Raw genomic sequence first — 11,469 nt, 5'->3', positions numbered from 1 at the left:
GCGCATGTGGTGGAGCTCCCCATGGCGAGCTCAAAAATATGTATGGTGTGAATCACCACTGTCTCTATCGCAGGTCACATAGTGGGCCCCATCAAGCCGTTCCTGAGCTGCATACATATGATATGATCATATTGAACGGGACGGATATTCTACAGCTTCTGACAAAGCCATGATTTTCATAAAATATCAAACCATTGCAAATTAACATCTAGAACTCCGAAGGGCCCGTCCGTTCTATTTGTATCGAGCGGCCTCTTAGGGCAAGCTCATTACCCGATTGGGTTAGCCTGACTGATTGTCACTAAGTGACGTCAACATGATCCCTGGGTCCAGGGAAACCTGGAAGAGGATACTGACGGACTACTTCTAATGAGTTCTCGCTGATAGTAACAAGCAATTCCTTTCTCTAAACAAATTGCTATTCTCCAAATTATTGCACCTCACAAACTTGACACGCAACCTTCTCCTCAACAATATATCTCTACAAATCACTTCGATTTACACCCAATCTCATTTCCAACATCATCAAAATGTTGAAAACCATCATCTCAGCCGGTCAGCAAGCTACCCGAGCCACGCGGAGCCAGGTCTCAAAAACCACTATGCAATCCCTCGCAACCCCAACATCAACAAGAACGCCCTTCAGTACAACCCCATTCCCCCAGATTGAAAAGGGCCAGGGCTCGCTTGACCGTGAAACATTAAACCCGGAACGCTCAGAGACTGCCAAATCCGGCACTGACGGTGAAGTGGCCAAACACCCCTCTGCATTCGACCCAAAGAACACAGCACCAGAGTCCGAGCTCGCAGCCACCGAAGAGGAAAGCAAGCAAGAAGGCAAGACGGAGAGCCCTCTAAATATGAGCCCGGCCAATAGGGATGCTAGCGCTTGGAGGCGCCAGGCTGAGGACGGGCCTGATCGGAATCGGGATCGCGAGGCCTCCAGCTCTCGTGGGGCGACAAAGAAGGGCCGTGGTATCCATGTGAAGGAGGATGGGACTCATGTTTCGTACCGGGATTGAATATTTTGTCCATAGTATCGCGGGCGGTAAATGATGATATTATGTAGGGAGTTCAGCATTTTTAAAATTCATGTGAGATCAGGTTTCGATTAATGCTACTACCAAATTATTCGTCCATAGCCGCGTAACGTCATGAATCCCAAGCACAAGAATTACATACAGATATAACACACTTCAACACACCTTATTATTCAAGACGAACTTTCCTTGCCGTATTTGATGATATCGCTTCCATACAAAGTCCAAACTTTCTCGCTCCCCTCAGGAACATCACCTTCCAGCGCCTTTAGACCAGCATTGACAGCAGCCCTGCCAATCACCTCCGCATCTTGAGCCCAGCTATCTTTCAGACCGGAGTACAGCTTGCCAGCCCAATTCGCAATGAACCGAGCCCCAGCCTCAAGCGGCCGGCTTTCCTCACGAGTACCAGCGATCAGTCCAGGGCGCAGGATGACCATGTGCTCAAAGCCAAGCTTCTTAATATCTTCCTCAATCTCACCCTTCATGCGGGGGTAGGCAATGTTGGAATCCTTGTTGGCACCGCTGGAGGAGATCAGCACGTAGACCTTAGTACCAGCTTCGCGTGCGGCCTTGGCCATCTCAACGTTCAGCCCATGCTCGATTTTGTATTGATTATCGAACCCGCCTGCGGCTGCCCTTGTAGTCCCAAAGGCGGAAATGAAAATACTTGGAGTCGGGGCAAGGGTGGAGAGCTTTCCTGCCCAGGTGGCGGTATCGCCAGAGACGAAGTTGGTGAGTTTGGCCGGGGGCGTACCGCTAGTGGCTGGCGGGGTGCGACGGGAGATGGTGTCCACACGGGTTACAGTGGGGTTGGCAATAAGGCTGGTGAGGATGTGCGAGCCCTATCGGTTACGTGACTTAGCTCAAGTTCTGGCCTCAGTATCTCGATTTGAAGAAATTCCAGACGAGTAGATTGAGGAGCTTAGGCTTGCAACGTGTGCACTTACCACCATACCCGTACCGCCGATCAATGCGACATTCACCATGTTGACAGCTATGAGATTGTTATACAAGTAAATGTCTGTTGTGTTTGTACAAGATGCTAAGAGAGGAGCGTAGTAGGAGACCAGAGGAATCTAGGCGCACTGCCTTTCGTCATGCCGAGGTTGAGCTAAACTACTTTGGGTAAGCTCAACTTTGACGATCATATGTGCAATGTGAAGCCAAGTCTACCAGAAGAAATAATAGCTGCTAGTATATACCATACTCAAAACTATATGATTTCTGGCAATTCATTTGGTTTCCGCGCAGCCAATGCCTTAAGAGAGCTACACATTTATAGAGCTCTGTATGGTTGATATGTGTGGGCGGTGGAGATAGGCAGGAAGGGCATAGCAAAGCTCCCGGACTGTGTTTCTGCTTTTCATTCTCGCATTGCTCTAGGCCTGGCTCTGGGACCCTTGACCTTCAAATTATCCCTCGCTTCGTTGCCGCTCGAAGTCATTCAAATTATTGCGTCAAACCTGCCATATGAAGACATATTTAGCATGGTGTGCACCAGCAAACTGTTTCACAACCTTCTAATCCGTGATCTCTATGAGCGAAATTTTGATACAGATCTACTGGGATATGCCTTGCTTTGGTGTGCAATGAATGGTGGTATTCAAGGGATACATCACGTATCATCCTGGAATTCAGATATGAACAAAAGCTTGTTTTTCAAGGAAGAAGAAAAAGGGTCAATTACCAATATGGGAGCAAATTTTGGCCCTGCACTTGGCTGTCGAAGATGACAACTTGCTCATGGCAAATCTGCTAGTGAAGCATGGTGCAGATGTAAATGTGAACTCACATACTAGAACCTCACTCCCTTGGATGTGGTCGCAGGCCAGGGTAATGGGGTCATGACTTTGTTATTTCTTCAAATGGCGCGAAAATAAGAGATAGAATCATCTGGTCTCGTGCTATAGAACATGGGAGTTTACTGGCTTGGGCGCAGGCTGGTCGTCGCGGGGCTTGGAGGAAAGGGAGTCCTACTCGGAAAAGGATTGGTGGAAGTTGGAGTATCCATATCAACTTCAATTTCATGAGATGGAAGATCTGATAGGGTTGCTTCTTGAATACGGTGCTTGTCCAGACTATGTGGACGACACTGGCCAATGCCCTCTTGACCAGCCTGGTACTAAATTACTTTCTGCTCTACAGCTGCGGTTTTCTAGAAAGCAGGGAGCATGATGCAGTTCGTTTGAACCTAGTGATGGGTTATAGTTTTCCTGGAGCTTTTGCGAAAATTGAGCAGTCTGGAGATGTCAATTTATGTATCATTCATAGTACATATCAGTTTAAGGGAACAGGCTATTGTATTGTATTCCTAAGTGGATTGTTCCATGCAGATACATGATTCTTCTAGTTGTCTATCCGAAGGTTGAATTTGAAGCCTAGAATTGTATGATTAATTGTCACCTCAATGCCTGCAAAACATGATCAATCATAATGAATTTTTACGCCTTTTAAACCAATGCGAATTGTGTATTTCCCAAAAATGACTAGACACCAGATGTGTTTGCAGATATCAACATGCGGTTAACGAATGGATGGTGAAGTACCTCATTGAGTCATCATAGGCTTGTCATATCCAGAAGCTATAGAGTCAAACAAAAACCACTGAATTGAAAATCATCACATCCAAATTCTCGGCTTCTTGATTTACTTTTGTGCATCCTCTTGCCGTGCGTGGACACAGTTCTAAATCCATTTCAAGATGTCTCTTGACTCCTTGCCCGTGGAAGTAATCTGTCTTATTGCATCAAATCTGCCACGGTACAAAGACAAATTGTCACTTGTACGATGCAATCATATGCTTCATGATGCTGCTATCTATGTCCTTCATAAGCAAGACAGCTTGACTGCAAATTATGCACTGCGATGGCTGCTAAGCAGAGGGTTTGAACTGGGAATCCAGAAGATAATTTCACGCAACAGGCTAGACTTGAACAAGGCGGTGGTACCCCGGTACACCTCGATCAACACACCTCTACTTCTTGCCGTTGGGTTCGGTCGTTCGAATATTGTGGAGCTGCTTCTGCGAAATGGAGCCGAAGTCAATCTCGCAACGGATATTTCCGCCTTGGAATATGCTGCAACCCTGGGGGACTACAATATGACTAGTCTACTCCTCAAGCATGGTGCCCATGTGGATCGCGTGGGTGCAAAGCGCGGGTTAACTCCACTAGGTTGTGCTCTGGAACTTGGGTACGCAATTCGGGAAGCCAATCCGTACTTCCGACAGCTTGACACTCGCCATGACTTGTCGAGGTGCAAGGCAGAAAATGAATTTGTTGCTGTGATCCAATTGCTGCTGGCTCATGGGGCAGATTCGCATTTCCAGTCTGATCAGGAATCCCAGTCTACTTGCCTACACAGGATTCCCGGGAGCCCATGGAAATCAACAGAGAAACTTTTAGGTCTGTTTCTTGCTTCTGGTGCTAATTTGAATGCACAAGACTGGACGGGGAACACTCCCCTCCACATCGCTCTCGCCTTCAACGCATTTCCAGCAGACAGAGATGTCCAGAAGGAGTACGTGGCGTTGCTCTTGAAGTCTGGTGCAGATGTTCATCTACAGAACTGGGATGGAGAGGTACCACTGGGTATCTGGTTCGAGAACCCGGGGCTCTGGGAAAGTTTCTTGAAACCAGCACCAAATACGCGTTGTCACAGTAAGAAAGGAGACAAACTGATTTGGACACTTTTGAAGGTTACATACCAAAAGCAAACGAAACACACAAGGCAACATTTCATCAATAATCTCTTGATTGAGATATTAGTGGAACACGGGGCTTTGGGAGATAAAATGATTGATGACGAAGAATGTCCATTGGATTTGCGTGCGGCAGGCCTATACCCAGTGCTGAAAGATTTGAAAAGCAAGAGAAGGGTGGCTTCAACCAAAACGGCTCATAGAAAAACTCCCCAAAAGAATGTATCCAAGGCCCTGATAGATAGCGGATCCATCAGAAAAGCCACAGCACACAAGAAGACCAGGAGGCCCACGAAAAGGTTGCCCCCGAGAACTCCCAAGGCCTGAACTGAAACGAGTCCACGCGGGTATTAGCCTTAAGGGATTCCGCGCGGGTATGGAAGCCCAATGTACACGACTTGCTCGGAGATCAATTTCCATCTTACCGAGGGATAAAGCAAGGGGAGCGTTCATCGCTAGTTGCTATCAGTTTATGGCATACCTGCTACAAATATCACTGAAGACGATCTAGGTTTCAAATGCAAAGACAGCCATGGCAAAGAATACTTGATGACCATATTTTATTTCGACCTCATTCGATATCACGCTATGTCTTCTATTTTCATGTACTCCTGCAGACTCAGTTGAGTGACACTAAAGAGTCTACTATAAGCGCTATGACATCTTAGCCTTTCCAATTTTATTTTCATTTTGCTCGGTTGTGTTGGAGAAAGCCCCGAAAGTAGATGATAATATTGTACTGTCTATAGACTTGAATGAAAGTTGGAAGATTGTACAATATAGCTGGATTTGTATCCCTGAGGGAACAAGATGGGAATCTTGTTTATTATCCCATCAAATCTTGGCGCTCTGTGAGAGCTTCTTCTCTTCGGCCTGATAGAGCTTGACCAATTGACGCACAGACAGATCAAGCATCACGTCTTCCGATCCACCAGGAATTCGGGCGCTATGGACATCGCGAAGAATGGCTGAAGGCTTGGTCAGCTTGGTTTACGCACATCCTGATAGTCCAGCGAACATACCTTCGACCAATTCACCCTGGCCAGATTTGGTATATCCACTTCCTCCGAATAATAACACAGCTGTCTGGGCACACTCGTTCAGAACCATACCAGACTTTGCTTTAGCTAATGCTGTTAAGCCACCAAGTTGACGATAAGCTTCCTCTTTGCTGAGATGAGTCAACTGATACAAGATCTGCTCAACCCACGCCCACATGGATTCAAGCTCAGCGCCTGCCTTGGCAAGACGGTGGCGGACTACAGGTTGATCCATGAGCGTCTTTCCAAAAGCCTCGCGCTTGAGACAATACGAGAAAGCAGTAGAAAGGGCCACACGAGCCTGGCGAGTGACTCCAACAGCAATACAAATTCGTTCATGGTTGAAGTTGGTCATGATGATACGCATGCCGTCGCCTTCTTTGCCAACAATATTCGACACAGGAACCTTGACGTCGTCAAGTTCAATAAATGAGGCCCCGCCAGTGATCTGACCCGAGACTTTGAGTCGGTGCATCGCGACACCGGGGTGTCCCTTAAGAGGCACAATCAAAACGGAAAGGCCCGCGGCTCCTGGTCCACCGGTTCGCACGGCCATGGTGGCATAGTCCGACCAAATACCATTCGTGATCCTGGTTATTTGTATCAGGTCACAGCATTATCATCACCAAAGAGTTGTTCCTTACCATTTCTTTGATCCGTTGACGATATAGTGCTGACCATCGGCACTCTTGACAGCAGTTGTAGCGATGTTCGCGACATCACTGCCAGCCCCGGGCTCCGTTATGGCAATACAACTCCGCTTCTTACCTGTGAGCATCTTGGGCAAGAACCGCGCTTGCAACTCGGCACTGCCAAATACGTAGATTGGTGGAATTCCAAAACCGAACCCGGTATTTAGAGAGCCAGCGGGGCCACTGAGACCCGAACGGGCCATCTATAGGCAAAAGATCGGTCAATAACGCTGCAATATTAACATACAGCCTAATGATCCCTAGGGCATACCTCATCACAGTAAATTCCGGTGTAGATGTAGTCCCAGTCTTCAACTTTGACCCCCAGGATGTCGTTGATTCCTAGGCGCTTCAGCAAATCCACAGGTAATGGGCTCGGCATGTTTGGCAACAGCATATTATGCTTGCAGAAAGTGTGGAAGACATGCTCAGGGACCGTTCCCTCACGCTCCCACTCCAACGCGTGCTGAATCAAGTTCTCTGTGGCAAATTTACGGCATGCTTGTTGGAAGCGGCGGTGGGCAGGCGTTATATAGGGGGAAGGGAGGCCTCGAATGTAAGGCGGCTCCGAAAATGGGATGGGATTTGGTGAGTTATAGGCCATGATGGAAGCGTACAACTATTATGCTATCAGGGAGGGGCAAGTATTGGTCTATGTATAGGGGTGTTGATATAAATCAGGATCAATAGCCTATGAGTGGAATGGTTTTCCCCATTCCGCGGTGAGGCGGCCCAGCCGAGCCTCGGTGATTTGGGCAGACCAATCTTGTGCAGTGCACAAGCGTATACATCGGTGATCATGTGTACGTGACCATAGGGCAGTACCTACGTAGGACTCTGCTGAGAGTTCAATGGGCTGCGCTATGTAAGCACTGCGCCAGGAGAAAATCAATGCCTTGCATTTTACTTTACCTTAATACCTTGCTGCAACCTCATAGGCCTCATCTACAGTATACTAGTAGTATTATACTGCTTTTTTTTATTCCTACGGCACCAGCACCATTCCATCGGTATAACTAAATCGTATATAAACCTTGGAAGTACTCCCTCTATATAAGTATTTCTATAGAGGTACAATGACTGGACATAGGCCATTTGAAACTACGTTGTAATGAATATAATTATAATACATCTGTTTATTGTCGAATACAGTATATATATATAGATATGTATACCTATGGGAATGGCATAGTATATGAAGCACAAGATTTTGAAGTCAAACCGCAGTATTTAGGCGAGAACAAAGGGCGTAGCACTGAGCATGGTCTGGCACCATGTTGTACTGAGTTTTGAGTACGGAATACAGAGTACTTATGTTGCAGGTACCTACGGGGTACCTAGGGTCCTATGTACTGACCTGGTTCGGTGCACATCACGTGCTAGTTTTTGATGCCTGAAGCGCCATAATTTCATGACTAACACACGGGCTTCAGCCACGGCTGAGTAAGGCTCCGAAAGCGGTCCTGGATCCGCCACGCCTTGAAAAATCTTATCGCCCGATAACAAGCACGCAATTGCCACTAACCGCTTTGGGCAAGTTACCTGGGGGTTTTCTCTATAACCAAGCTATGAAGAGGGGAGATTCTCTCTTTCCCCCACCTTCTTCTTTGTTTTTGTATTCAACAGATATCGGTCTTGTATCCGGTATCAAGAAGAAGCCATGGGTTCATCAGTTCCAGCTCTGTCGGCCTTGAATGGCCCGACCTATGTTACAGCCCAGACGCTTATCCAGCAAGTTGCATACTTGCTGAGTGATAAGATCTTCTCCTACTCGCCGGAGACTTTCGATCTTGATGCTGCTCTCAAGGAGTGGACTTCCAAAGGCGAGACTAATGCCAATGGCGAGTCTCCCTCAGTCAAGGCTTTGGAAACCCGCCAGGGTGCTGGAAGCATGGCCCTTGGCTACCTCTTCTCTCAGGACTTTGATCTGAAGAAGCGCCACATTCCCCAGGGTATTGTTGCTTCTTCAGCAACTCTCCCTTATATGCGTGCCGCGTTGGAGCAGCTCTCTCTGCTGTACTCCGTCGCTAGCCCAGTCGCTGCACACGTAGCCGCCGTAGACTACGCCGGTGAGGATGGCCTAGTTTCTGACTATGCGTCCGCCCTCTCTCTGGCCGAGGACCTCGGTCTGGGTTTGGTCTCCAGCGGCTCTGCCCACGAGTCCCAGCATATGGCTCTCTTCACAACCTTGCTCTCCTCCGTCCTCCCCTCGATTCACATCTATGATGGCGTTCGTGTTGGCCGCGATACTACCCGCGTCATTGATGTTCTCGACAAGGATGGCCTGACTCGCGCCTATGAGACTGTCCGCAAGACTCTTGATGAGTCCCGCAACCGTCATCTCGACGCCCAAGGCAAGGTTTTGGATCTGCTGAAGAGCCTGAATGGCGAACTCGGCACTGACTATGGTGCTTTCGAGTACCACGGTCACTCCGAGCCCACCTCTGTCCTGATCGCTTTCGGCACTGTCGAGGCTACCCTCACTGCCCAAATCGCACGCTCCCTCGCGAAGGATGGTGTCCGTGTCGGCGTTGTGAATGTTCGCGTCTACCGTCCCTTCATCGAGGAGGAGTTCTTGCGCGTTCTCCCCCAGTCCACTCAGATCGTCGCAGTTCTTGGCCAGGTCGCCTCTGAGCAGGCCGTTCAGGAAGATGGCATCCACTCCGCTCTCTATGAGGATGTGCTTGCTTCTCTGACTTTTGCCACTGGCCGTGAACACAACCCGGCTTGTGTAGAGATCAAGTACCCCCGCTCCCAGCGTTGGGATCTCATCTCCATCGCTGCTGCATTCCAGCGCGTGTATGACCAGCCTATCCTCATCGCCGACGGTGAAACCAATGCTTCGCTGCAGCTGCTAGACCCTGCATCTGTGCAGGAATACACTTTCTGGGATGTTGATACCTCCGTCACCGAGGGGGCTGCTCAGACTTTGAGCCAGGCTCTTGGCGCCGACTCGGCCAGCAATGTCACGCTCAGCCAGACCCACGACAACCTCGTCCAGGGTGGTGCTATCCGAGTTGACATTCGCAAGAGCGCTAAGATTGTTGACGCACCTTACGCGGTCACTGCTGCTGAGGTCTCTTACGTTGGCAACCTTTCACTGCTGAACGATGTTGATGTTCTGGCTTCTGTTAGGGACAACGCTAAGGTCATTGTCAATGCCCCGGGCATTAATGATGAAGATCTGGAGAAAAAGCTTCCTGCTTCCTTCAAGCAGTCTGTCGCCCAGCGTGGCATCTCCCTCTATGTTCTTGATTCATCTGCTGTTGATGACTCGTCTCTCAACGCCCTTGTCCTCCAGGCTTCGTTCGTGCGCGTCGCCCTACCTGCCCAGGAGACCCTGGCAACCAAGAAGCTGGCCTCGATTACCGGAAATGCCGAGGCTTTGGACAACGTTACCAAGGATCTCGAGAAGCTGCTCCGCCAGATCGAGGTTCCCGAGTCCTGGAAGGAGCCTGAGGGTATCACTGAGGCCGTTGAGCTCCCCAAGGACATCGTCGCCAACAGCTTTGTTTCGTTTGACAAGGACGAATCCGAGCCCCCCACTCTTCTCAAGGACTGGGAGACCGCTGCTCGTGGCCTTGCATTCAAGGAGGCTTATGGCACCAAGACTGCTCTTCGCCCTGACCTTGCACACAAGACTTTCACTGTCCACGTCAAGGAGAACCGTCGTCTCACACCCACCACCTATGATCGTAACATCTTCCACATCGAGTTCGATCTCGGTGAGACTGGTTTGAAGTACGACATTGGTGAGGCCCTTGGTATCCATGCTGAGAACGATCCCGAAGACATCAAGAAGTTCATCGAGTTCTACGGCTTGGACCGCGACGCGATTGTCGAGGTTCCCAGCCGCGAGGACCCTGCCGTTTTGGAGAACCGCACTGTCTACCAGGCTCTGATGCAGAACGTTGACATCTTCGGTCGCCCACCCAAGCGCTTCTACGAGGCCCTTGCCGAGTTTGCCTCTGACGAGAAGGAGAAGGCCAACTTGCTCATTCTGGGTGGACCCGACGGTGCCACTGAGTTCAAGCGCCGTGCCGAGGTTGACACCGTCACCTTTGCCGACATCCTGCTCGAGTACCCCTCTGCTCACCCAGAGTTCCACGAGATCGTTCGCATCGTCGGTCCTCTCAAGCGCCGCGAGTACTCGATCGCCTCGTGCCAGAAGGTGACTCCGACCTCGGTCGCTTTGATGATTGTTGCCGTGAACTGGGTCGACCCCAACGGCCGCGACCGTTTCGGTCTGGCTACCCGCTACCTGAGCCGCCTGCAAGCCGGTTCCCCGATCACCGTCAGCGTCAAATCCAGCGTCATGAAGTTGCCCCCCCAAGTCCACCCAGCCTATCATCATGGCCGGTCTTGGTACTGGTCTTGCACCGTTCCGTGCCTTCGTCCAGCACCGCGCCCTCGAAAAGGCTCAGGGCAAGGAGATTGGTGCTGTCTTGCTGTACATGGGATCTCGTCACCAGCGTGAGGAGTACTGCTACGGCGAGGAATGGGAGGCATACCAGGAGGCTGGTGTCATCACTCTCCTCGGCGCTGCTTTCTCTCGCGATCAGCCCGAGAAGATCTATATTCAGGACCGTATGCGTCAAACCCTACCCGAGATCATTCAGGCCTATATTCGTGAGGAGGGTGCTTTCTACCTGTGTGGTCCCACTTGGCCCGTGCCCGATGTCACCGCTGTTCTGGAGGAGGCTATCGCCACCGAAGCCAAGAACACTGGCAAGAAGGTTGAGACTCGCAAGGAGATTGAGAAGCTCAAGGACGAGGAGCGCTATGTTTTGGAGGTCTACTAGACTCTGTTCTGTTCTTACATGGCATGATTGTACGATTGGCATGTTTTTGCTTTTTATTCCCCCTTGTATTTAGATCGTCATTTCGGCTAGCGCACTGGCCTTGAACTTCGAAAATGCATTAGAACATTGAATTTCATGGGTTTAAATCAAATCTGTCCCCTTTAAATTCCCTGCTTAAATGTATATGCTTTA

General features: G+C 49.6%; 5 protein-coding genes across 5 annotated transcripts; 3 read left to right on the top strand and 2 right to left on the bottom strand.

Annotated features, from left to right (window-relative positions):
* Positions 1-530: 530 nt before the first annotated feature.
* Positions 531-1,022, top strand: N7500_006223 (uncharacterized protein; the record flags this gene model as incomplete). The annotated part of the gene is made up of 1 exon (XM_056677367.1): positions 531-1,022. The coding sequence occupies one exon, from the start codon at positions 531-533 to the stop codon at positions 1,020-1,022; it is 492 nt and encodes a 163-aa protein (XP_056532367.1).
* Positions 1,023-1,213: 191 nt separating this feature from the next.
* Positions 1,214-2,029, bottom strand: N7500_006222 (uncharacterized protein; the record flags this gene model as incomplete). The annotated part of the gene is made up of 2 exons (XM_056677366.1): positions 1,214-1,885; positions 1,991-2,029. 2 exons carry the CDS (start codon positions 2,027-2,029, stop codon positions 1,214-1,216), a joined length of 711 nt encoding a protein of 236 aa, XP_056532366.1.
* Positions 2,030-3,744: 1,715 nt separating this feature from the next.
* Positions 3,745-5,070, top strand: N7500_006221 (ankyrin repeat domain-containing protein; the record flags this gene model as incomplete). Its single annotated transcript, XM_056677365.1, has 1 exon — positions 3,745-5,070. One exon carries the CDS (start codon positions 3,745-3,747, stop codon positions 5,068-5,070), a length of 1,326 nt encoding a protein of 441 aa, XP_056532365.1.
* Positions 5,071-5,577: 507 nt separating this feature from the next.
* Positions 5,578-7,079, bottom strand: N7500_006220 (acyl-CoA dehydrogenase family protein; the record flags this gene model as incomplete). Its single annotated transcript, XM_056677364.1, has 4 exons — positions 5,578-5,711; positions 5,766-6,373; positions 6,428-6,678; positions 6,747-7,079. 4 exons carry the CDS (start codon positions 7,077-7,079, stop codon positions 5,578-5,580), a joined length of 1,326 nt encoding a protein of 441 aa, XP_056532364.1.
* A 1,056-nt stretch (positions 7,080-8,135) lies between these two features.
* On the top strand, positions 8,136-11,277 carry N7500_006219 (sulfite reductase subunit alpha; the record flags this gene model as incomplete). The annotated part of the gene is made up of 2 exons (XM_056677363.1): positions 8,136-10,769; positions 10,819-11,277. 2 exons carry the CDS (start codon positions 8,136-8,138, stop codon positions 11,275-11,277), a joined length of 3,093 nt encoding a protein of 1,030 aa, XP_056532363.1.
* Positions 11,278-11,469: the final 192 nt, after the last annotated feature.

This window comes from Penicillium coprophilum (assembly GCF_028826855.1).
Source record: "Penicillium coprophilum strain IBT 35676 chromosome Unknown utg000004l_segment0_segment0, whole genome shotgun sequence".
Lineage (NCBI taxonomy): Eukaryota > Fungi > Ascomycota > Eurotiomycetes > Eurotiales > Aspergillaceae > Penicillium > Penicillium coprophilum.
The sequence above is the reverse complement of the archived record's forward strand: the minus strand, read 5'-3'. Positions and strand labels throughout refer to the sequence as shown.